The sequence below is a fragment of the Carassius auratus genome, chromosome 4, assembly GCF_003368295.1.
Source record: "Carassius auratus strain Wakin chromosome 4, ASM336829v1, whole genome shotgun sequence".
NCBI classification, from domain to species: domain Eukaryota; kingdom Metazoa; phylum Chordata; class Actinopteri; order Cypriniformes; family Cyprinidae; genus Carassius; species Carassius auratus.
Window position 1 is genome coordinate 6,830,013 of NC_039246.1, and position 24,239 is coordinate 6,854,251.

Consider the following 24,239-nt stretch of genomic DNA (forward strand, 5'->3'; position numbering starts at 1 on the left):
ACGGGCGAGCTCGCTGCCGGCCGCCCACGATATGGAGGGGCGGCTGCCGTCCGTCAGGGAGGGGAGGAGTCGGCGCCGTTCGCCAGGGGGCCGGAGTCGGCGCCGTTCGCCAGGGGGCCGGAGCCTGCTGCCCAAAACCGGAGGAGCCGTCGCCGTCCACCGGGCGGCGAGGGCCATCCAGTGCCACCGTCGGGTACCGCGGAGGAGATCACCCAGCTGGTGGAGGGCCGAGCAGCAGTGCGTCTGGGAACCGGAATTTATTTATTTATTTTTCCTCTCTCCCCTCTCTTGTCCCTGTTGCTCCTCCTTCCATCTCCTTTTCTCTCGCCTCGTCTGTCCTACCCCCAGGTTCCCGCAGGTCCCCGTGAGCGGTCCCCCCCGGCCTGCGAGGGGCGATGGGGGTATGTGGCGAGTGGGGCGGGGCCGAGAGGCGTGGGAACGAGGAGTGAGGCCAGGTGTAGTGATTGGAGATGAGCTACACCTGCGCCCCACCGCTGGTATTGAGTCCCACGTAGGAGATGGAAGGATATAAAACTGGGCCGACTATAGTGAAGGACGAGAGAGGACCAGGCCTGGACCATATTTTATGTTTTGGCTTTTATTTGCGCGCACCAGTCGTCCGTGAGGGGCTGGTGCGCTGTTTTGTGTTTATTTTTGAATTATTAAAATGGTTTGATTGTCCGCCGGTTCCCGCCTCCTTCTTCCCAATGAATAGGAAGTTTTTATCATTACAGATATTTAGTCATGTTTGGTGTCATTTGAATTGTCTCAGGGCGACTGGTACAATGGTCTCAATTTTACAAGAAGTAGACTAAAAGGTGATAAAGATTCTAAGAGGTTAAGAGATATTTTGCTCACTGTAGAGGGTGTGCCATTTCCCAGTGTCTTTCATCCAAAAAGAGGTGATAACTCTACATGATCAATGCAAATACCAATTTTTAAATCCTGTCTCTATCTCTGGGGATATTTGTCTTGGGAATATCAGGGCAATTCTGTAGCCAGAAAACCTGTAGTGTTGATGTGTGTCTCTTCACTTCATTCTATGTGTTTTCTAAGGACAGGTATTCATATTTTAAGTTTAGATTAATCTTTGAGCATTTGATGCTTTATATTGATATGATTTGATATTTTTTAATTGGATATCTAATTAACCCCAAAGGACTACAATAACCGGTTAATTTGATTGTTCCACTTAAAGGGGTCATATGATGGGATTTAAATTTTTTCTTTCTCTTTGGAGTGTTACAAGCTCTTGGTACATAAAGAAGGTTTTAAAGTCTCAAATCCAAAGAGATATTCTTTATAAAAGTTAATAGTCAGCCACACCTCCCTAAAATGGCTTGTTCAAACATGCCCCTACATCTACGTCATTATGTGGGAAGATTTGCATAACGCCGCCCAGATGTTCACTCTAAGAAATAAGTTGTAACTTTTATTCTTGCTATTGCCGCCTCCGCCATGTTGTGGAGAAGCTGTGTCTTTAGTTATGAAAGTGAAACTACTTTCTTTGGGCTTTCAAAAGAGGTCGATATCCACCTGATCATGCCCAGAGCTGATCTGTGCTGGTCGCTGAAGAAATACATCAACTTGGGGCTGTGGATCACTGGAATGGCCAGGTGCTGCTTCCTGACAACAGCTTTCAACAGCTTCCTGACAGACAGGCAGCAGCTAGTGAGGCTGGGAAAATACACATCCAACACAATCAGCACTGGAGCTCCCCAGGGCCATGTTCTCTCAGTGTGTGGATGATCACTAACTGAGCATCAGATGTCACTTCCTGTTTTTGATGCAGTGTGTATTGCGTTTGAGCTCTGTCATGTTATTTTTATTGACTATTTTTATCTTAAAAATCTATTTATACACCATAATTTTCATTTCAATAATGTGTTAATATATCCTCTATCGTATTTTACAACAAAAACAATCAGAGTGCGTCTTTATCACTAGTTTTATTTTGATTTCCCTGGTCCACTATTTGGCTTATAGCCAGTTAGCATCACCAGCGTGGTAGCCGCTAAACCCGCTTGCATTGCTAATACTCTATTCACACACATTACCATTGCTTTACTCACTTTTACTTGCTTTAATGGGGGATGTATGTCTACCTTTGATTGCAGGTGAGGACATGAGGACATGAGGACAGATTCGCGACCTGGAGGTGAGACAGAGCAGAGAGCCGCGCTGGAAACCTCCCGGGCTGACGCTCACAAGTCCGAGGTAAGTATACAGCGTACTGCTAACAGTCCCACCACGTCTATTCCGTGTGTTTCTCTGCACAGGCCCGGTGCACCCAGGACGCGATCTTTCCAGATTTCCTTCACTCCGGCGCTAGGACACCATGGACCCTGGGTGCATCCACAACGGAGGACGCCTCCTGTCTTCAAGATCTCCACCCGGAACCGCTTCATTCACCTCCGTGAGACAGGACGCGACACTGGTGATCATCAGAGATTCCATCGTCCGACACGTCTGTGCTACGTTAGCCGAAGGTAAAGTGCACACTCATTGTTTCCCTGGTGCTCGTGTTCTCGATGTTTCTGCGCAGACACCTGCGATCCTAAAGGCCGACGAGAGCCCCAGAGCAGCCGTGCTTCACGCCGGAGTTAACGACACCATGCTGCGGCAGACGGAGACGCTGAAGAGGGACTTCAGCAGCCTGATCGAGGGGGTTCGCAGCACGTGTTAGGACCACTGCCCACGTATCAACGAGGACACGAAAGGTTCAGTAGACTTTTTGCTTTAAATGAATGGTTGTTGTCATGGTGTAAAGAACAGAAACTGCTATTTGTTAATAACTGGAATCTTTTCTGGGAGCGTCCTAGGCTGTTTCGCGCTGATGGATTGCACCCCAGTAGAGTCGGAGTGGAGCTGCTTTCTGACAACATCTCCAGGACACTTTGCTCCATGTGACTAGTAAGCCAATTCTCAAATAACTATTATGATGACTTTTGTTCCACCCGCTTAAATAATAAGTACTTTTGCTGTCCAATCTATTAAGACTGTTTCTGTTCCCCAAATAGTGAGGTCAAAATATAAATTTAATGTAAGATCTAGGAAAAATCTTATCATGATTAGCCCGAAAAACGTAAAATAAATATTTAAAAGGAATTTTTTAAGTTTGGGCTCATAAACATGTCAGAATGGGTGTTGGGGTAAAACTATAGATGGCAACAATATATAGTGATATTCTCAATGTTACCCAGGAAACAAGATACAGGTTTAACTCATTTGAAATGCTTCTGTTTAATGTTACACTGTCAGACATGCAAAATAAATATATTGTTTATTTTGCCCTGGCTACTGTGTATAGACCACCAGGGCCATATACAGAATTCTTTAAAGAATTTGCAGATTTCCTCTCAGACTTTCTGGTTACAGTTGATAAAGCACTAATCATCAGAGATTTTAATATTCATGTTAATAATACAAATGATGCATTAGGACTTGCGTTTAATGACCTAATAAACTCTTTTGGAGTCAAGCAAAATGTCACCGGACCCACTCATTGCTTTAATCATACACTAGATTTAATTATATCGCATGGAATCAATCTTACTGATATAGATATCATACCTCAAAGTGACCGACCATTTCCTTGTATCGTGCACGTATACACGTGTACTTATTTGCCTGAATATAGTGTTTGTGATGAGAAGCTTGAACTTTGCACATTATTTTGTGTATTTGGTGTAATGAAATGTGTTTATGTGGTTTGAGGTTCAAAAAACACATTATTTTACACATAATGTAAATGAATGTTTCTCCTCTGTCCCCTGCCTTCTGAAACGCTTCATTTTTTACAAAGCTCATCATTCTGAAAAGTGAGGTGTGCTCTGATTGGCCAGCTATCCAGTGCATTGTGATTAGAATGCTTTCACAGTCTTATTACACGTTGCTTTGCGTATATACTCACTATTGAATTATCTGTGGCAAATCCTTTACATATGTAAACGTACTTACTGTGAAACAGAAGTGACAGACTGTACTTGCAAATTCGAAATTTGCTCACATATTTGGGTTGAACTGTTCCAGAACAGTGGTGGTAATACAACTTATCCACTGATTTCTAGTTGTGTCCTCTTTTGGAAGGCCAAACAAAGTAGTTTTGCTTTCACAACAAAAAACACAGTGGCGGCAACAGCAAGATTAAAAGTTGCGCCTTCTTTCTTTGCAGGAACGTTTGGGTGGTGTAATGCAAATTTTTGCCACATAGTGATGTAGACGTGGGGGTGTGTTAGAACAAGCTGTTTTAGTGGGGTGTGGTTGACTCTTATAAAGAACATCTCTTTGGATTTGAGACTTTAATCTTTGCAACTTTACAGATCTTTTTTTATGCACCAAGAGCTTTTAACACTCCAAATGGAAAGGAAAACTTGAAATTGCATCATATGACCCCTTAAAGACATTTTTGCCTCCCTGAAGGTGTTGTTTTCTGAGTGACATACACAAAATTAATGACCCACAACTCAAAAACCATAGCATGGAGAGTTAAAAGGTAAACATCATTTGATAGAAATCTTTCTATATTTAAAAATTAATTAATTTGGACATTCTCATGCAGAGAAATAGGTGATGAAATGTAAGAAAACTTAGTGTGCTCAAGGGAATATTTTCAGTTTTTGGCATTCAATTTCAATATCTATAAAAAGGAGAAATTTTTTTTTAGACGATATCCGTGATGTCATGAAGTAATATAAAGTTACAGCATATGGAATCAAGGTAGCCTTTTTCTTGGGCCTCGACAGTTTTGAAATTGTTTGAGTGAGATAAACGAAAATAATGCCTCACACAAGTTTTGTCAAATCCCAAAACAAGTCAAAATTAAGTCTTTAATTGTTCTTTTAATTGTGATGATTTCGGTTCACATTTAACAAAAACCTCAGCAAATTAGAATATGGTGACATGCCAATCAGCTAATCAACACAAAACACCTGCAAAGGTTTCCTGAGCCTTCAAAATGGTCTCTCAGTTTGGTTCAAACTAGTTCACTAGGCTACACAGTCATGGGGAAGACTGCTGATCTGAGAGTTGTCCAGAAGACAATCATTGACACTCTTCACAAAGGGGTTAAGCCACAAACATTCATTGCCAAAGAGTGCTGTATCAATGCATGTTAACAGACAGTTGACTGGAAAAAAACGCAGCCTTATGAGGACTGTCAAGCAAAATTGATTCAAGATTTTGAGCAAACTTCAAAAGGAATGGACTGAGGCTGGGGTCAAGGCATCAAGAGCCACCACACACAGAAGTGTCAAGGAATTTGGCTACAATTGTCATATTCCTCTTGTTAGCCCACTCCTGAACCGCAGACAACATCAGAGGCATCTTACCTGGGCTAAGGAGAAAAAGAACTGGACTGTTGCAGAGTGGTCCAAAGTCCTCTTTTCATTTGGAAACCAAGGTCTTAGAATCTGAAGGAAGGGTGAAGAAGCTCATAGCCCAAGTTGCTTTAAGTCCAGTGTTAAATTTCCACAGTCTTTGATGATTTGGGCTGCGGTGTCATCTGCTGGTGTTGGTCCATTGTGTTTTTTTAAAACCAAAGTCACTGCACCCGTTTACCAAGAGATTTTTGAGCACTTCATGCAAAACTTATTGATATGCACATGTATACGTGTTCCATTCTACTACTATGTGATACCTTTTAAATGTCATATGACCTAAATATACACTCATCTAAAGGAATATTCGGAACATCTGTTCAATTTATCATTAATGCAATTATCTAATCAACCAATCACATGGCATTTGCTTCAATGCATTTAGGGGTGTGGTCCTGGTCAAGACAATCTCCTGAACTCCAAACTGAATGTCAGAATGGCAAAGAAAGGTGATTTAAGCAATTTTGAGCGTGGCATGGTTGTTGGTGCCAGACGGGCTGGTCTGAGTATTCATATCTTCTCAGTTACTGGGATTTTCATGCACAACCATTTCTAGGGTTTACAAAGAATGGTGTGAAAAGGGAAAAACATCCAGTATGTGGCAGTACTGTGGGTGAAAATGCCATGTTGATGCTAGAGGTCAGAGGGGAATGGGCTGACTGATTCAAGCTGATAGAAGAGCAACTTTGACTGAAATAACCACTCGTTACAACCGAGGTATGCAGCAAAGCATTTGTGAAGCAACAACACACACAACCTTGAGGCGGATGGGCTACAACAGCAGAAGACCCCACCGGGTACCACTCATCTCTACTACTATTTGGAAAAAGAGGCTACAATTTGCACGAGCTCACCAAAATTGGACAGTTGAAGACTGGAAAAATGTTGCCTGGTCTGATGAGTCTCAATTTCTGTTGAGACATTCAGATGGTAGAGTCAGAATTTGGTGTAAACAGAATGAGAACATGGATCCATCATTCCTTGTTACCACTGTGCAGGATGGTGGTGGTGGTGTAATGGTGTGGGGGATGTTTTCTTGTCACACTTTAGGCCCCTTAGTGCCAATTGGGCATCGTTTAAATGCCATGGCCTACCTGAGCATTGTTTCTGAACATGTCCATCCCTTTATGACCACCATGTACCCATCCTCTGATGGCTACTTCCAGCAGGATAATGCACCATGTCACAAAGCTCAAATCATTTCAAATTGGTTTCTTAAACATGAAAATGAGTTCACTGTACTAAAATGGCCCCCACAGTCACCAGATCTCAACCCAATAAAGCATCTTTGGGATGTGGTGGAATGGGAGCTTCGTGCCCTGGATGTGCATCCCACTAATCCCCATCAACTGCAAGATGCTATCCTATCATATGGGCCAACATTTCTAAAGAATGCTTTCAGCACCCTGTTGAATCAATGCCACGTAGAATTAAGGCAGTTCTGAAGGCAAAAGGGGGTCAAACACAGTATTAGTATGGTGTTCCTAATACTCCTTTAGGTGAGTGTATATACAGGTGCTTCTCAATATGTGAATGTGAAAATGTGAGCCAAAATCATCACAATTAAAAGAACCAAAAATTTAACCTACTTCAGTCTGTGTGCATTGAATATATTTAATACATGAGTTTCACAATTTGAGTTGAATTACTGGAATTAACTTTTACTACTCAGTTATCATTAAGAGTTGATCAAAATAGTTCATACATTCATGAATACATTTAAATACATTCATTAAAAAGCTGTCAATCTAATGATCCCTATTTTGTGTTATTCCATTTAATTGTTGCTTAGTAATTTGATTATAATTTTTCTAATCGATGAAAGCAATATCAGCCAGATCTATGATCATGGGGTCTATATGAAGCCTTCTACTTATCATATACCATTTATAAAATAATTTTTTAGACAACAATGTATATTAATGACAAAAGTATCATGAATTGACAGGCAATCTGTGCAAACTTCCCTTAAAAGAAACTCTCTTGGAGACACAACTTAAACCATAGAACAGCTTGGAGTTTTAAACAATTTACTTCAACAAGCTGGCTCAATGTATCTTCATATCTCTTGAGATGTCAAGAAATGCAGCCAACACTACCAGACCCACAACTGCACTACCGTGATGGCTTTTATATAATGAGTCAAAGATAAACTCTGGCATTTTGCTTTTTGTTCTGGAAAGCTAAGGCAGATTTTGTGGGATTCTAAAGGGAGAGGAATAGAAAAGTGTGGGGTACAGAAAGAAAGGGGTGTAAGAGATTAGTACATTCATATCTCTCAAAGCTTACTTATTAAGCATCAATTGTTGCATACATTTTGTTTCTCTTCTCACCTATATTCCCTGATGTCACGATCTAGGCAAGCAGCTTTTATTTTCCTGTCAGAAAACAAGAGGCTGTCTGGTTAGTGGGGTAACTGACTCTGAAAGGTAGAGGTTCTGATAGGGTGCGATGATGTTAACCTGCTGATGTCACCTGCCACCATGTTCCCAATCCTTATCCAACATCTCAGCAGACATAGCAGGTAAAGAACTAATTTTGGGAATTTCTAATTGGGGGTTAAGAGCCGCTTGCTGCCAAACTCATCTCACCATCCTGCTGCTCCAGTCCAATAGCCAGACCATCAGAAAGCATTCCATATATGTCAGTCTTGCTTGTGGTGGACAATATATGCCTTTATACCTCTGTATTAGGGATCCAAGCACTAAAGATGCCAGAACTGTATTTGTATCAGTTTTCTTCTTTGATGAGTCCTAGAAACACCAAATTTGTCAGGAGGATCCCAAATCTCCCCCACTTCTCGGGTGCAAACACACACCTATAGTTGGTGCCATAATGAGTACTTTTATATTTTTGCTTCTAATTCTTCATCCATATAACAGGTTGCAATATATACAGGTGCTGTTCACATAATTAGAATATCATCAAAAAGTTGATTTATTTCACTAATTCCATTCAAAAAGTGAAACTTGTATATTATATTCATTCATTACACAAAGACTGATATATTTCAAATGTTTATTTCTTTTAATTTTGATGATTATAACTGACAACTAAGGAAAATACCAAAATCAGTATCTCAGAAAATTGGAATATTACTTAAGACCAATACAAAGAAAGGATGTTTAGAAATCTTGGCTAAATGAAAAGTATGAACATGAAAAGTTTGAGCATGTACAGCACTCAATACTTAGTTGGGGCTCCTTTTCCCTGGATTAAGGCAGCAATGCGGCGTGGCATGGAGTCATCAGTCTGTGGCACTGCTCAGGTGTTTTAAGAGCCCAGGTTGCTCTGATAGTGGCCTTCAGTTCTTCTGCATTCTAGGGTCTGGCATATCACACCTTCCTTCACATTAAGGCCAGGTGAGTTTGCTGGCCAATTAATAACAGGGATACCATGGTCCTTAAACCAGATACTGGTAGCTTTGGCACTGTGTGCAGGGGTCAAGTCCTGTAGGAAAATGAAATCTGCATCTCTATAGAGTTGGTCAGCAGCAGGAAGCATGAAGTGCTCTAAAACTTCCTGTTATACGGCTGCGTTGACCTTGGACCTCAGAAAACACAGTGGACCAACACTAACAGATGACATGGCACCCCAAACCATCACTGACTGTGGAAACTTTAAACTGGACCTCAGGCAACATGGATTTTGTGCCTCTGCTCTCTTCTTCCAGACTCTGGGACCCTGATTTCCAAAGGAAATGCAAAAATTACTTTCATCGGAGAACATAACTGTGGACCACTCAGCAGCAGTCCAGACCTTTTTGTCTTTGGCCCAGGCGAGACGCTTCTGAAGCTGTCTGTTGTTCTTGAAGCACTGACTCCAGCTGCAGTCCGCTCTTTGTGAATCTCTTCAATATTGAACCTTTTCACAATATTCTAATTTTCTGAGATACTGAATTTGGGTTTTTCCTTAGTTGTCAGTTATAATCATCAAAATTAAAATAAATAAACATTTTAAATATTTCAGTCTGTGTATAATGAATGAATATAATATACAAGTTTCACTATTGAATGGAATTAGTGAAATAAACTTTTTGATGATATTCTAATTATACAGGTGCTGGTCATATAATTAGAATATCATGAAAAAGTTGATTTCACTAATTCCAGCTAAACATATCTTATTTCTGTTTTAAAATTATTATTTTTTTTAGCTTTTTTGTAAACCTATATTTTTTATTTCCTCCTAGACCTATTGTCCAGGCAAATTTGTATTGGGAAATTTGTATGTCATCTAGAGACCCTGATGACAAAAACTTTGGATTTTGGATTCATCAAATGGTTTAGAAGAGCCAGTTTAACAAGTGTTTATTAAGTGTATGGAGCCTTATATATGCTAAAAGATTGGAATAATTGAAATTATTTTGATAACTTTGGCATAAGTGTCAATACACGTTACATGCAACATTTTGTGTGAATCAGTTAAGTGGTTTAAGAAGAGATCGAAAAGTTTTAACTACAACGCATTGATCAAATGTTGTCCACTAGAAGGAGCCACAGAAATTGAGTTTTTTCCCCATCAGTTTTCATCACTCTAAATAACAAATACATTTTACTTAAGTAAACGTTTACAGCGGTAATAAAAGAATCATGTGCTTCATATACTTATGTATATTTGTGTTTTCCTTTACATTTAAATGTACTAAGTTATGTCTTTGGTTCACATTTTTAATGTTTTAATTTATAGAAGAATTTGCTGACATTAACAGTGACTTGCTGCCGCCTGCTGGCGGTTTAAATTTCACATTTAAAGTTTCAAATATTTAAATCAGTATTCAACTTTTAGGTTTTTTCAAATATTAAAATATTGTTTATGCATGTGTAACTGCAGATTAAATGCATAAATGTCTTGCATTAATCAGTGTCTAAATGCCATTTCAGATGCAGGGTCTTTTTTTCTCTGCATTGCAAAGATTAATTTAGCTTGATAACAGCCCAAATGTCTTATTATAATTGACCAATTAAATATAAAAAATGGCTTTAAGGTACATGATCATAAAAGGTCAAAATAAATGTAAAGTTAGTGGAAAAGTTTCAATTCTTTCACTGCTGTGAACTGACCACCACACAGAATATGAAGAATATAAAACATTTTAGAACTCAAGATATAAGAACAGTAACATTTAGTCAAGTTGTTGTTATCGATAAAATTCAAGAAAATAGATATAATTTTTTGTCAATTTCGCACACCTCTAGCTGCCAACCTTTCATGCAATTGGCAGAGCTGAATGTAAAATTTAACACCAAATACACCATCCTATTTCACAACAAATAAGAGTTTAACTTCAGGTTGTTTACAAAAGAAATCTATAATATTATATCTACAATATTATTTGTCCATTGCAATATAGTACAAAAAATAATAATACTTCCACATAAAGACCCTTAAATACTGATCATATATTTGAAAAGAGACATGGCTACTGTAAGATAACTGCATACTCTACACAAGGTGATTGTGCTTGCAACCTAATGATCGCCACTTTGCGCTGTATTTGACAAGAAAAACAAAACATTAATGAATTTGTTTTAATTCAGTTTAATTTAATGTGAATTTATCAACACTTTATTAATACCTGAGGGGAAATTGAGTGAGCTGTTCCATTTTAGAAAGGACACATGTAACAGCACAGAAATATTATAATAATAATAAAAAATAAAATAGCGAATAAGGCATTTTCTGACTCTTAATGCATTTTGTAGGTTATGCTTGGCTCTTGTTTTGATTAGACATAGCCTTGGCCTAATATAATTCCTCAAATTTTCATTTTTCGGTTGCAGATGTTGCAGTAGCCAGGAGTTATAGACCCACCTCTCCTGCATTGGTGTCCACACTTCACACGCATGTGCTCGTCAGTGACCCTGTAAAATTATCTCCTCCTCTTCTTCTTCCGATTCAAACATGGTTTAGTTTAAACAATATTCCCATGTGCCAATGTATTGCCTTTACTACAGTTCAGTTATTGGATCAGGAGGCCATTGCTAGTGTGACCGAGTGGAGGCGGGGCTAATTTGTGCATTCATAGATTTGTGTATAGTAAATTAGTCAAGGGTGTAGAGTTACATTCAATCTACTTTTAGACATGAGAAAATTATTTTCACAAGAAACAACATTTAAATATGTAATTTTGATGATGAAGTTTTAGGGGATAAAACATTTTGTCTACAGGGTGACTTTAATGAGTGCAACTTAATTCTCACTCTAATCATTTATAACTCAGAACTCAGAAATTATAAAATAATCTTTGTGCTTTAATGTGATGTTCAGAATTGGTCCACATTCAGCTGTGATATGAACGCACTCTTAATTTTACACAGATTCATACTTTCTGTTGCCATTTTAAATTGCTGAGCCATTTGAACCGCTTTCTACACAAAGAACAAGAATAGGGTCTCGCACCTGTATGACTTTTCAGGTGTATCTGTAAGTGTGATGACAAAATATTTTTTTTATTACACTGACAATTAAATGGCCCTCCTCCAGAGTGGAAGCTTTTGTAAGACTGATGATTTCTTTTTTGTGAAAAGCTCTTTCCACACAGTTGGCCGCTGTGAAGGCTCTGTCCAGTGTGAACTCTCATGTGAGTCTTTAGGTTTTTTGTTCCCCGAAAACTCTTTCCACACTGGTAACATTTGAATGGTTTCCCTCCAGAGTGAATTATTGTGTGCTTATTTAAGTGTGTTATGTCTGGGAAGTTCATTCCACACTGATTACATGTGAAAGGCTTCTCTCCGGTGTGAATGTTCATGTGTCTTTTAAGGTTTCATTTTTGAGTGAAACACTGTCCACACTGTTGGCAGGAAAAAGGGACTTCTCCGTTGTGAATTCTCATGTGGACTCTAAGGTTTTGTTTTTGATTGAAACTCTTTCCACATTCCTTGCAAGAGTAAGGCTTCTCTCCGGTGTGAATTCGTATGTGGGCATTAAGAGCTGGTTTGTGTGTAAAGCTCTTTCCACATTGTTTGCAGGTGTAAGGCTTCTCTCCGGTGTGAATTCTCATGTGGCTTTTAAGGCTCTCTTTTTGGACAAAATATTTTCCACACAGTTTGCAGTTGAAAGGGTTCACTCCAGTGTGAATACTCATGTGCCTGTTAAGGTTTCCTATTTGAGTGAAGCTTAATCCACATTTAGGGCATGTGTAAGGCTTTTCTCCAGTGTGAATTCTCATGTGGGAATTAAGGTTTCCTATTCTGTTAAATTGTTTTCCACACTGAGGGCAGATGAAAAACGTCTTTTCAGAGTGAACTCTCATGTGGACTTGAAGGTTTGCTTTTTTGTTGAAATGTTTTCCACACTGATGACAGATAAAAGAGCTGACTTCTGTGTGAGTCTTCATGTGGGTCTTAAGGTTACCTTTTTGAGTGAAACTCTTTCCACACTGCTGGCAGGAGTAAGGCTTCTCTCCAGTGTGAGTTCTCATGTGGGTCTTAAGGTTTCCATGTTGACTGAAAATCTTTCCACACTGAAAGCAGGATAAATAATTTCGAATTTCAGTATTTTGAGCTCTTTGTTGTGAGGAAGTCTTTTCAGTCTGTGGGCAACTGATTTTTTCTCCAGTTATGAAATCATGATGTTTCTCATTCTGTTCTTTCACTTCCATTTCACTCAGTACTTCACACTCCTCTTTCAGCTGCATTGGGTCTAGAGTGAAAAGAGACAAACTGTTAACGGTGTTAAAAAAGTTAACTCGTTTAATTGCTTTAAGTTGCATTTATACGTGTAAATCATAAGTGTCAAACTCAGTTCTTGGAGGGTATATTATAGACTGTCATATGCCATTTACGAACAGTTAAACCCTATTATAATACAGAACCTTTGCTTATTAAAGTTAACTACGATTTCTTTATTAGCTTTAAAGGTCCTCTTCTTTGTAATTCCATGTTTTAAACTTTAGTAAGTGTGTAATGTTCTTGTTAGAGTATAAATAATATCTGTAAAATTCTAAAGCTCAAAGTTCAATTCCAAGCGAGATATTTCATTTAACACAATTCGCCTACAAAAAACTAACCATTTGGACTACATCCCTCTAGTTCCTGCAGTAATGACGTCACTAATGATGTCACTAGTTTTTTGACTAACCTCCGCCCACAGGAATACAGAAAAAGGGGGCGTGGCCTTGTTGCGCTCCGACGGAGAGGAGGAAGAGCTGTGTTTGTTTTAGTTGCCATGTCGTTTGAAACTCTGTTATTTTCATCTCCAATCATATTTGTGTGGGCTTCCCAGGGACACTATACTTGGAGATTTACAATTTATGTTTAACTCGGTTCTGGAAAATTATAATCCACATATAAAACTATGTGCAGCATATTTTACTGAGGACAACTTTCTCAATCAGTTTAATGCCGGATTTGCACAAAGATTATTCTTGAAAGATGGAGCAGTTCCCTCTTTGTCTGGAGAAGGCGTTGTTTATGGGCCACAACCGGTAAATGTATTTTATTATTTAAGTTGGAGCGTTTAACAGTTTCTGTAACTTATTACACAAAGGGCAACGCTGTTTAGCTTTGTTAACTAGATGGTAGGTCTGTGCAAAAAAACAAATGCGAATTTCATGTGCATCTCGTCAGTTAAAACGCTCCTGTGACTATAAATGCATCTCTAGCACATGCTCCTGCCCACTTGCTTCTCAAAACGACTCCCAAACTAGTCCAATCGCGTTTGCAGGAGGGCAGCCTGCTCTAAGCTGCTGTCGAATCACAACACAGGAACCGCTGGCCCAATCAGAACCCGTTACGTATTTCTGAAGGAGGGACTTTATAGAACAAGGAAGTCATCAGCCAGTTTTTATGACAGTGAAAACAGCGGTATACAGATTGGTGAATTGTGTGAAAAATACTGTGTTTTTTTACACACGAAACATGAACACATGTTATATTACACACTGTAAACACAATCAAAGCTTCAAAAAAGCACGTAAAACAGGACCTTTAAAATTGCGTTGACATTTCTGGATATAGAAAAAGTCAAAGTACACACATCCAAAGCGTCTTGTTATCTACGGTGCTCGGAAGCTGACGTTTAATTCACTTAGATTTGTTGTGGCCACAAGATATTAATGGTTTAGTTCACCGAAAAATGAAAATTATGTCAATTAATGACTCACCCTTACACTCCAAACCCGTAAGACCTCCGTTCATCTTTGAAACACAGTTTAAGTTATTTTAGATTTAGTCCGAGAGCTCTCAGTCCCTCCATTGAAACTGTGTGTACGGTCTACTGTCCATGTCCAGAAAGGTAATAAAAACATCTTCAAAGTAGTCCATGTGACATCAGAGGGTCCATTAGAATTTATTGAAGCATCGAAAATACATTTTGGTCCAAAAATAGCAAAAACTACGACATTATTCAGCATTGTCTTCTCTTCCGTGTCTCTTGTGAGCGCGTTCACTGCAGTTTAGTGATATCCGGTTCGTGAACGAATCATTCGATGTAACCAGATCTTCTTGAACCAGTTCACCAAATCGAACTGAATCGTTTTAAACAGTTCGCGTCTCCAATAAGCATTAATCCACAAATGACTTAAGCTGTTAACCTTTTTAATGTGGCTGACACTCCTTGAGTTAAAACAAACCAATATCCCGGAGTAATTTATTTACTCAAACAGTACACTGACTGAACTGCTTTGAAGAGAGACCTGAAGATGAACACCGAGCCGAGCCAGATAACGAACAATAGAGTGACTCTCAGACTAAATCTAAAATATCTTAAACTGTGTTCTGAATATGAACGGAGGTCTCACTGGTTTGAAACGACATGAGGGTGAGTTATTAATGACATAATTTTAATTTTTGGGTGAACTAACCCTTTTAACTTGTGGGAATGTGCTATTAACTTGTGGGATTGTGATATCATGTCATGTCCATGAGATAATTTTGTCGAGGTAACAACATCCTAATTTAGTGACCTCAAGATGTTATGTTGAGGGAAAGCCATATTTTTCTCGAATGCAAATAAACAATCCTGTGTGACCACAGCAACCCAGGATTATAAGAGATGGAATCATTGATTATTTTTTTAAATTAAGAAATTATTATTATTATTATAGAAATGATATTAACCACATGCCTTGGCTATACCAGACTGTATTAAGTGATAGTCGGCATTTAAATGAAGTACATCATGAATAAATGTAATAGTGCATAATGTAAAATAGGCCTTCAAGAAAACACTTTTATCTGTCCCACAGTCTTAAGTCCATTAATTGATTGTCTTTTAACCATAATATTTGTATATTATTATTTTTATTATCAACATATTATTATGGGTTATATTTTTATATTCATTTTTTCATTTCCCTTCATTTTGATATTTTTTTACTTAACTTTCTGAATACTTTTGTAAATAATAGCCAACTGTAAATGCTCAACATGCCAATAAAGCTTTGATTATGGTGACTGGAATTTATAATAGACAGCAGTTTACATTTCACATGTTAAATTGTATTTTGGCTAATTAATAGACCATAATTATTAATACTATAGCATTTTATCAAAGAATTAATCGTTCACGTAGCTTAATTTGTAAATAAAAACAATATGCTCATTTATCATCACACACATGCATAAATACAATAAAAAAAAAAATCCAAACCTTTTTGGCATAATTATCAGGCGTTTAATTTGCAAAATATATGGTAGTCTAGCAAATACTAGCATGATTATACAAAACCTTAACTAGGTAAAGCAATACACAAATTGAAAGGGGAAATAAGCATATATAACAATAAATATAATATAAAATAACAACTCGAGGTCATGACATATGGATGTCATTACCTCATCAAAATGATCTTGTGGCCACAACATATCACGTTCCCTTGGGTTATGTTGTGGCCATGCCAAAACTAAGTGAACTGAACATGTCATATCCTGAGCACCGTAATTATCCATTTATTTAAAAAAAAAAGTTAAAGTGGAAACATTTTGGTCAGTGTGTGCCTGACGAAGGAGTATGCAGTGTGTATTTTTTGTACTATTTGACATTTGTGGACAAACATTAGCACACACACACACATATATATATATATATCAACTTTAAAGTTTGTGAGCCTTCCAGACATGATCAGGTTTTGTGTAACTGTACAAATTGTGAATAAAAACAGAAAGCAATGATGTGGAAGTTTCAAATTTCAATATTTTATTCAGAATACAACATAGATGAAAAATGTTTAAACTGAGAAAATGTATCATTTTAAGGGAAAAATAGGTGATTTTAAATTTTTTGGCATCAACACATCTCAAAAAATTCATTATTCCTTTTACAAGGAGCAGATAAAAGGTCCGGAGTTAATTTCAAATGTGATATTTGCATTTGGAATCTGTTGCTATTAACTCTCAATATGAGATCCAAAGAGCTGTCACTATCAGTGAAGCAATCCATCATTAGGCTGAAGAAACCAAACAAACCCATCAGAGAGAAAGCAAAAACATTAGGTGTGGCCAAATCAACTGTTTGGAACATTCTTAAAAAGAAAGAATGCACCGGTGAGCTCAGCAACACCAAACGACCCGGAAGACCATGGAAAACAACTGTGGTGGATGACGGAAGAATTATTTCCCTGGTGAAGAAAACACCCTTCACAACAGTTGGCCAGATCAAGAACACTCTCCAGGAGGTAGGTGTATGTGTGTCAAAGTCAACAATCAAGAGAAGACTTCACCAGAGTGAATACAGAGGGTACACCACAAGATGTAAACCCTTGGTGAGCCTCAAAAACAGGAAGGCCAGATTAGAGTTTGCCAAACCACATCTAAAAAAGCCTTCACAGTTCTGGAACAGCATCCTATGGACAGATGAGACAAAGATCATCTTGTACCAGAGTGATGGGAAGAGAAGAGTATGGAGAAGGAAAGGAACTGCTCGTGATCCAAAGCATACCACCTCATCAGTCATGGTGGTGGTAGTGTCATTGCGTGGGCATGTATGGCTGCCAATGGAACTGGTTATCTTGTATTTATTGATGATGTGACTGGTGACAATAGCAGCAGGGTGAATTCTGAAGTGTTTCGGGCAATATTATCTGCTCATATTCAGCCAAATGCTTCAGAAATCATTGGTCAGCGCTTCACAGTGCAGATGGACAATGACCCGAAGCATACTGCGAAAGCAACCAAAGAGATTTTTAAGGGAAAGAAGTGGAATGTTATGCAATGGCCAAGTCAATCACCTGACCTAAATCCGATTGAGCATGCATTTCACTTGCTGAAGACAAAACTGAAGGGAAAATGCCCCAAGAACAAGCAGGAACTGAAGACCGTTGCAGTAGAGGCCTGGCAGAGCATCACCAGGGATGAGACCCAGCGTACGCTGATGTCTAATTGATCTCCAGACTTCAGGCTGTAATTGACTGCAAAGGATTTGCAATCAAGTATTAAAAAGTGAAAGTTTGATTTATGATTGTTAATCTTTCCCATTACTTTTGGTCCCTTAAAAAGTGGGAGGCACATATTCAAACTGTTGTAATTCATACACTGTTCACCTGATTTGGATGTAAATACCCTCAAATTAAAGCTGAAAGTCTGCAGTTAAAGCACATCTTGTTCGTTTAATTTATGTGTTAAAATATGTGTATTGTATATATATATACAATTAAACTAGAGGGGGAAAAAGTATCAATTGTGATATGGTTGATCATGGTGTTGTATTTATCAAAAAGAAAGGTTAGACAAGTCATTCTTCTGAAATATCATTAATTTCTGTAAATGTTGACAATTTTAATGTAGATCAAATGAATTAAGCTTTGAGAATAAAAAAACAACAACCTGTTTGTTCCTCAGTCACTTCTTGTTTGACTCTGAATGTTTCTTCAATTCTCATGTCTTTACTTTCCTCTTTAATAAATGCCATCTTGATAATGGTATGTCACATGAATCCCAGTCGCTTCATCTGGAGTTTTTTCTGTGCGTTTAAGATGAGAACAATTAGCTGAAATAATAGCTTATAAATGCAAACTAAATATCTCTGTGTGTTTCCGTCTGCACCCAGTGCTCTGGCAAGAAGGGATGCGTTTCCCAAAAGCAAGTATGGTTTAAAGTTCTGTCATTACTAATACAGTTCAATGCATCTTGTAATAATACTTGGGAAACGATGCTTTTGGGAACACAGATTGAAAGTTTTGGTATATAGTCTTCGCGATAAATGTCTGATTAGCCAAAACACATGCAAAACTAGAACTGCAAATTATTAAAAGGACACAAATTAAGTTACATATTTAAATATTTATTAATTAAGAATTTGTGTTATGTATGCATTTAATTTATAATTGTTGTTATAATTATTATTATATATTAAAAAAAACAGGTTGGTTGTTTCATTCAATACAATAGTATTTGAAACCTCGAAACAGTGAATAATTTTGCTGAGCTCGGAGTTTCCAACAGCGTTTGACAGTGTGACCAAATTCATATTTACAATAAAGTGATATAACGTTAACGTTAGTGAGCAAAACTAGACGCGCCTTTTCTGTTAGTCATGTGTTGGTGTGCTTTATTTACAGCATAACGTTCCTAAATGTAAGGTAAATAATTTTAATGTCACATTCAATATTTTGTCATTCATGTTAAATTGCCTGTAAAAAGCTTAAAAACACCAACCTTTCTTCAGCCGAATCCCAGCGTGGCGCATCCTTAAGACGTCACACCGTCAGATCAAAATAAAAGTCCCAGATAGTGCACTTCTGTCAGATATAAAAATAAATTAAAAAAATAAAAATGTACGAACTTATTTATAAGAAGCATTTTCATTAATAGACTTAACCCATTTCGACTCATCATATGTTTCTTTTTTTAATTATATATTTTGATTCAAATGAATTAAAAGAGATAAGAATGAGCTACCTTTGTTTTCCAATTTCCCCAAAAGTAAAATAGCTTCCATTTAAATTCATTGATGTGTATCCATCGAAAAAATTATTTAGATCAAGATTTGATATTGATGAAATGCTTGTCAAGTTTGAGAAATTGATATCTAAAGCGAAAGTGACATACAAGAGACAAATAATGTCCCAGCATTGTATTTTTAAAGAGCACCTATCATGGAATTTTGAAATTTACCTTTCATGTAGTGTGTAACATAGATCTAAGTGAACAAAAACATCCTGCAAAGTTTGAAATATGACAGTGCACCGTATATAAAGTTATTGTCTTTCAAAAGTAAGAGTCGACTCGGAGTCATTTTTATGAATCGTTAGAAGACCGAAGCTTTTTCTCTGACTAGATGACGTCAACTTGTCAAGTTATTTGAATACGACACGCCCACTTATTGCGCTCCAAGAGACCAGTGATAACTAGAAAACATCATGGCGACGAGACGCTGTGTTCTGAAGTGCGACTCAAAAGCAAACTTTTTTCATCTGCCCAAGGATGAGCATTTGAAGACTAAGTGGCTACAATTCATATATACAACTGTACCACAGAAGTGTAGTTCGAGCCTTGTGCTTTGTTCACGCCATTTTGAAGACGATTGCTTTACCAACTTAAATGCAATCAAACTTGGATTCGCGAGCCGGCTGATATTGAAGGAAGGTTCAGTTCCAAGTGTATTTGCATCAGCTTCCTCCTCCGTATCACAACCTGTAAGTGTTATTAATAATTGTTGCTTTTATGTTTTATGTAGCATGCTTAATAATTGTTTGGTTTGTTGTGTAAGCACTGTTTAGCTTCTAGGTCTTCAATGACAATTGTATTGAGATATATGAATTGTTTGTCGTTGTTTTCGGAGTTTTCTTTAAGAATAGAGTCATACCTCGTAGTAATGTAACGTTACTGCATTTTTTTTTTTTTTTTTGTAAAAACGTTATGTTTATGCATAGAGTTAACGCAAAAAAAGACTGATTGTGCTTTGCGCTAACATACCATTAAATTCCTTATCTTATTTTTAATTTTTTACTATAGACTACAAAGCAATGGACTGTTATCATTATTATAACACTATGCAATTTATAAAAGCATCATTGTACTCCGTGTTAAACAATAAGTATTATCTCTGTAAACACTGCTAACATTTTACTTATATACAGACATTGGATACAATATGTGCACCAATGTTTTAATAAACTTATATGTTGTTTTTTGTAATTTTTACGTAAATTATGTGTGTTTATTTCTTTTTATGCACCAACATTTCCTTAACAATTAAATTATTTGCTTTTATTCTTTCAGAGTACATCATATCAGAGCAGTCAAAGGAGAGTTTTACAATCGGATGTGGCTTCTCAGACTGACTGTCCACAAACTGTTTCTGTGATGACGCAAACAGATGAATTTCAGAAAAAATCTGTTGGAACCCAACTGTCCTCTAGTACAATGAAGAACATTCACATTCGGAGTACAGGTATACGTTTCATAAATATTTTATTTATTTTTAAAGAGTTTAATATCACTTTTTAAATGTCTTTTTTTATACATAAAAAATTTAATGTAATTTTATGTTATTTTTAAGGTTCAACAACCACATCAACCACCTATGATTTACCATTTGCACCAACACCAGTAAAGTCTGGTTTCAGAGCACCAAAAATCCCTCTGCTGTTGGAGGAAGAGGGGGGAGAGGAGGAGGAGTCAGACATACAAATTCCAACAGAACCTCATGATTCAACTTTTAACCCCACTGATGACACAACAATTTCACAGAAATCTGAAATGTGGTAAAAAACATCTATAAGTTCACTTTGTCACTGATACATGTTTTTTTTTAATTACACTTATTTACTTATTTATCAGGTTTGGGCAAAGCTCCACATATGCAGACACAAAATACATTGTGTTTGAAACATGTTTGTGTGAGTTGTTCTCCACGTGTCCAATTTGCAATTCGCAATCTGATATGAAGCTACAACGAACAGGCACTTATGTTGCAATCAGGCAGCTTTGCCCCAAGTGTTTGTACAACCGTAAGTGGCAGAGCCAACCAATAATTGGAAGTACACCAATGGGCAACCTCCTGTTATCAGCTGCAACTCATTTTACTGGGGGATCATTCATCCAACTACGAAAGGTAGGCATGCAATCAGTATTACAACAATGAAACGTATGTTTATTTTGCGTGAAATTATAAATGTTAATATTATTTACAAATGTAATTTGTGGTCATTTCGAAACGATAGATTTTCAAGGCCATGGAATTAAAAATTCACCAGTACGTCACATTCAGGAGACATTGCAGGAGTTTTTTGGAACCAGCAATTGTACACAAGTGGAGAAGTGAGCAACGAAAAATTATACAAAAGTTACAAGAGGGAGGAAAGATTGCATTGTCTGGAGATATGCGTGCAGATTCCCCAGGTAATCCATACGTTTGTCTTTTATTAATAGCTCAAAATTAAGTTTACAAATTGTGTATATGTGAGCATTAAATCATATGTTTAAACAATTGTTTTATTTGTAATTTATGTAGGACATTCTGCTAAATATGGCAGCTATACTCTTATGCACATGCATAGCAATACTATTGTTGACCTACAGCTTGTTCAGGTGTGTAACCTTTTTACAATAGAGTACATGATTGACTGTTAAAATTAAATAAGTAATTTTAGTTAATATATGTTATGATGCTTACTTAGAGCAGTGAGGTCGGTGGTAGCTATCACATGGAGAAGGAAGGCCTAAAGAGATGTCTGGACCTGCTGGAGTCTAACGATTTAGAAGTGGATTACATCGTCACTGACCGTCATCCACAGATCCAGAAGTATCTCAGGGAGCGTGACATAACACAGTTCTATGATGTGTGCCACTTTGAGAAAGGTTAGGGTATGACTTTTTAACCATATACTTATTTTAATTTTGATGCATTACTTATTCTTTCATTTCTGTATATCAGGTTTGTCTAAGAAATTAGATAAACTGGCAAAAAAAAAGGACTGTGAATTGTTGAGGCCGTGGCTGCGTAGCATCAGAAATCATGTTTACTGGTGCGCCACTTCCTCGACATCAGGACCAGAGAAGGTGGCTAAGTGGACTTCACTGGTCAACCACCTCCAGAATGTGCACACACATGACAATCCTATCTTTCCCAAGTGCCAACATCCACTCGTAGCTTCAAATAATCAAAAGAAATGGTTTCAACAAGGTAAGTCTTAATATTGTCTATGATATATTTTATTAATAATAAAAAAATTGTTACATATGCAAAAATTATTTATTACTGTGAAATAATTAATGGAGTGGTAATGTATTACTATCATTTGGGTATTACTGACACTTTTCTAATAATGCAGGATCGCTGGCTGTCCACAAAGTCGAACAAATACTTTACAACAAAAGGGTGCTCAAAGATGTGGAGAAGCTCAGTCACAGTTTCCAGACATCTTCCCTTGAGGCTTTCCACAGCTTAATTCTGCGTTTTGCACCGAAAAATGTAGTGTTCCCTTTCATCGGAATGTTGTGCAGGTAATATGACTATTAACAAAAAAATTAGAAACGTATTGTAGAGAAGCTGGCCTTAACTGTCTATTGTTATTGCAGACTGTATCTTGCTGCGCTTCATCATAATGAAAACGCCAACAGAGAACAAGCCACAACCAAGGCAGGACAGGCGGTGTACCGATTGGTGTTCCCGAAATCAAAAAAAGGGCGGCCATTAAAAAAAGAGTCAACATATAGTAAGTAACAAAACATTTTATTAAAAATTGAATTTTTTTTTAAATAATATATTATAAATGTGTAATAAGGAATGTAACATTTAAATTACAAACACCAACTAAAACCAACTAAAATATGAAATAAGTAATAAAAAAATGTAATGTTTTTATTACAGCTTATGTTGATGAGCTACTGAAGCTCGTATTTGAAGAAGTGGTCATGGACCCCTCTACATTTGTGGAAGAACTGAAATCAATCCCCATTCCAAAGCCACTTCGTGCAGAGTTTGTCAGACCATCAAAGGTGGAAGCAATTGCCAGCCATGTTTCAAGATTCAGTCAAGCGGAGGTCGAAAGCCGGTGTACTCTCCAGTCGGATCTGGAAACTCCTGGCGTATCCGGTTCACAACACGGCTCGGAAGGACAACACGGACACTCCGACCCAAGTAGCCCCAGCACCAGCTAACAAAGCTGCGGTATGCCACATGGCGGAACTTTCTAAAAATAAAAGACATGTTTTTTTCTATGTGACCAAATAAGATGATTACATATTGTTTTTTAATAAATAAAGATTAATGAAAATAAAAACATTATTTCGATTTCGTCATTTACGTGTTCAACTTATACAATAAAAATATAAGAATGTTATTATATAGATTTGATTATTTGTAGTAATATCAAACTATACTTACTCCTCTGTGTTTCTTCGCCTTAGATGGCCATAGTCACATCTGTATAACATAGATGTCCTGCATTTTCAGACAATTCGGATCAAAGCCTGGATGATGCAGCATGCATGTTGGTGGGACTGGAACTTCGTTCATTTTTTTTACAACCTATATTGGGGAAAAAAAAGGTTTATCATCAAAGAAAAAGTATAAGTCTATATATATGTGTGTGTGTGTGTTTATCAAATTAAAACAATTAATTTCAGGAACTTAAAATTTGAAAATAAATCATAGGCTCATTACAAGCAAAGTGATATATTTCAAGCCTTTATTTGTTATAATTTATGATTATGGCTTACAGCTTGTGAAAACCACAATATTATAATCTCAGAAAATTAAAATATTGCATGAAATCACACAGTAGTTTAGTTTACGGACATTTAGAGCACTTAATTTCTCCCTATATAGAATGTGTTCACTTCACGTAAAGATTGTGATTTTAATCTATAGTGCTATGTAACATGTACTAGTTTCGAAAGCACAAGTATTGAATAAACAATAGATCAGCATTACCTGTCGTATTTCTTTGCAGCAAACATTTCTGTCTCGCTTGGC

General features: G+C 37.3%; 1 protein-coding gene and 1 pseudogene across 3 annotated transcripts; one reads left to right on the top strand and one right to left on the bottom strand.

Annotated features, from left to right (window-relative positions):
• Positions 1-10,903: 10,903 nt before the first annotated feature.
• LOC113057572 (gastrula zinc finger protein XlCGF57.1-like) lies at positions 10,904-19,024 on the bottom strand (annotated as a pseudogene).
• A 646-nt stretch (positions 19,025-19,670) lies between these two features.
• Positions 19,671-24,089, top strand: LOC113057435 (uncharacterized). Of its 3 annotated transcripts, XM_026224872.1 has the most exons (12): positions 19,671-19,953; positions 20,540-20,711; positions 20,820-21,024; positions 21,101-21,374; positions 21,484-21,661; positions 21,774-21,850; positions 21,940-22,120; positions 22,197-22,445; positions 22,594-22,765; positions 22,841-22,977; positions 23,133-23,432; positions 23,718-24,089. In XM_026224872.1, exons 1-11 carry the CDS (start codon positions 19,678-19,680, stop codon positions 23,420-23,422), a joined length of 2,211 nt encoding a protein of 736 aa, XP_026080657.1. In that variant the 5' UTR covers positions 19,671-19,677; the 3' UTR covers positions 23,423-23,432; positions 23,718-24,089. The 3 variants fall into 3 exon arrangements, with proteins under 3 accessions (XP_026080657.1, XP_026080650.1, XP_026080665.1); XM_026224865.1 differs by lacking the exon at positions 23,718-24,089 and having other exon boundaries at positions 23,133-23,680; XM_026224880.1 differs by lacking the exon at positions 23,718-24,089 and having other exon boundaries at positions 20,820-21,021; positions 23,133-23,680.
• The last annotated feature ends 150 nt before the right edge of the window (positions 24,090-24,239 follow it).

Bases quoted from the DNA above. Each gene is read 5' to 3' on its own strand.
- LOC113057435 (XM_026224872.1), top strand. From the start codon at position 19,678: ATGGCGACGAGACGCTGTGTTCTGAAGTGCGACTCAAAAGCAAACTTT. The intron at 19,954-20,539 runs GTAAGTGTTATT...TTATTCTTTCAG, and splicing joins CCTCCTCCGTATCACAACCT to AGTACATCATATCAGAGCAG. The intron at 21,025-21,100 runs GTAAAAAACATC...CTTATTTATCAG, and splicing joins TCACAGAAATCTGAAATGTG to GTTTGGGCAAAGCTCCACAT.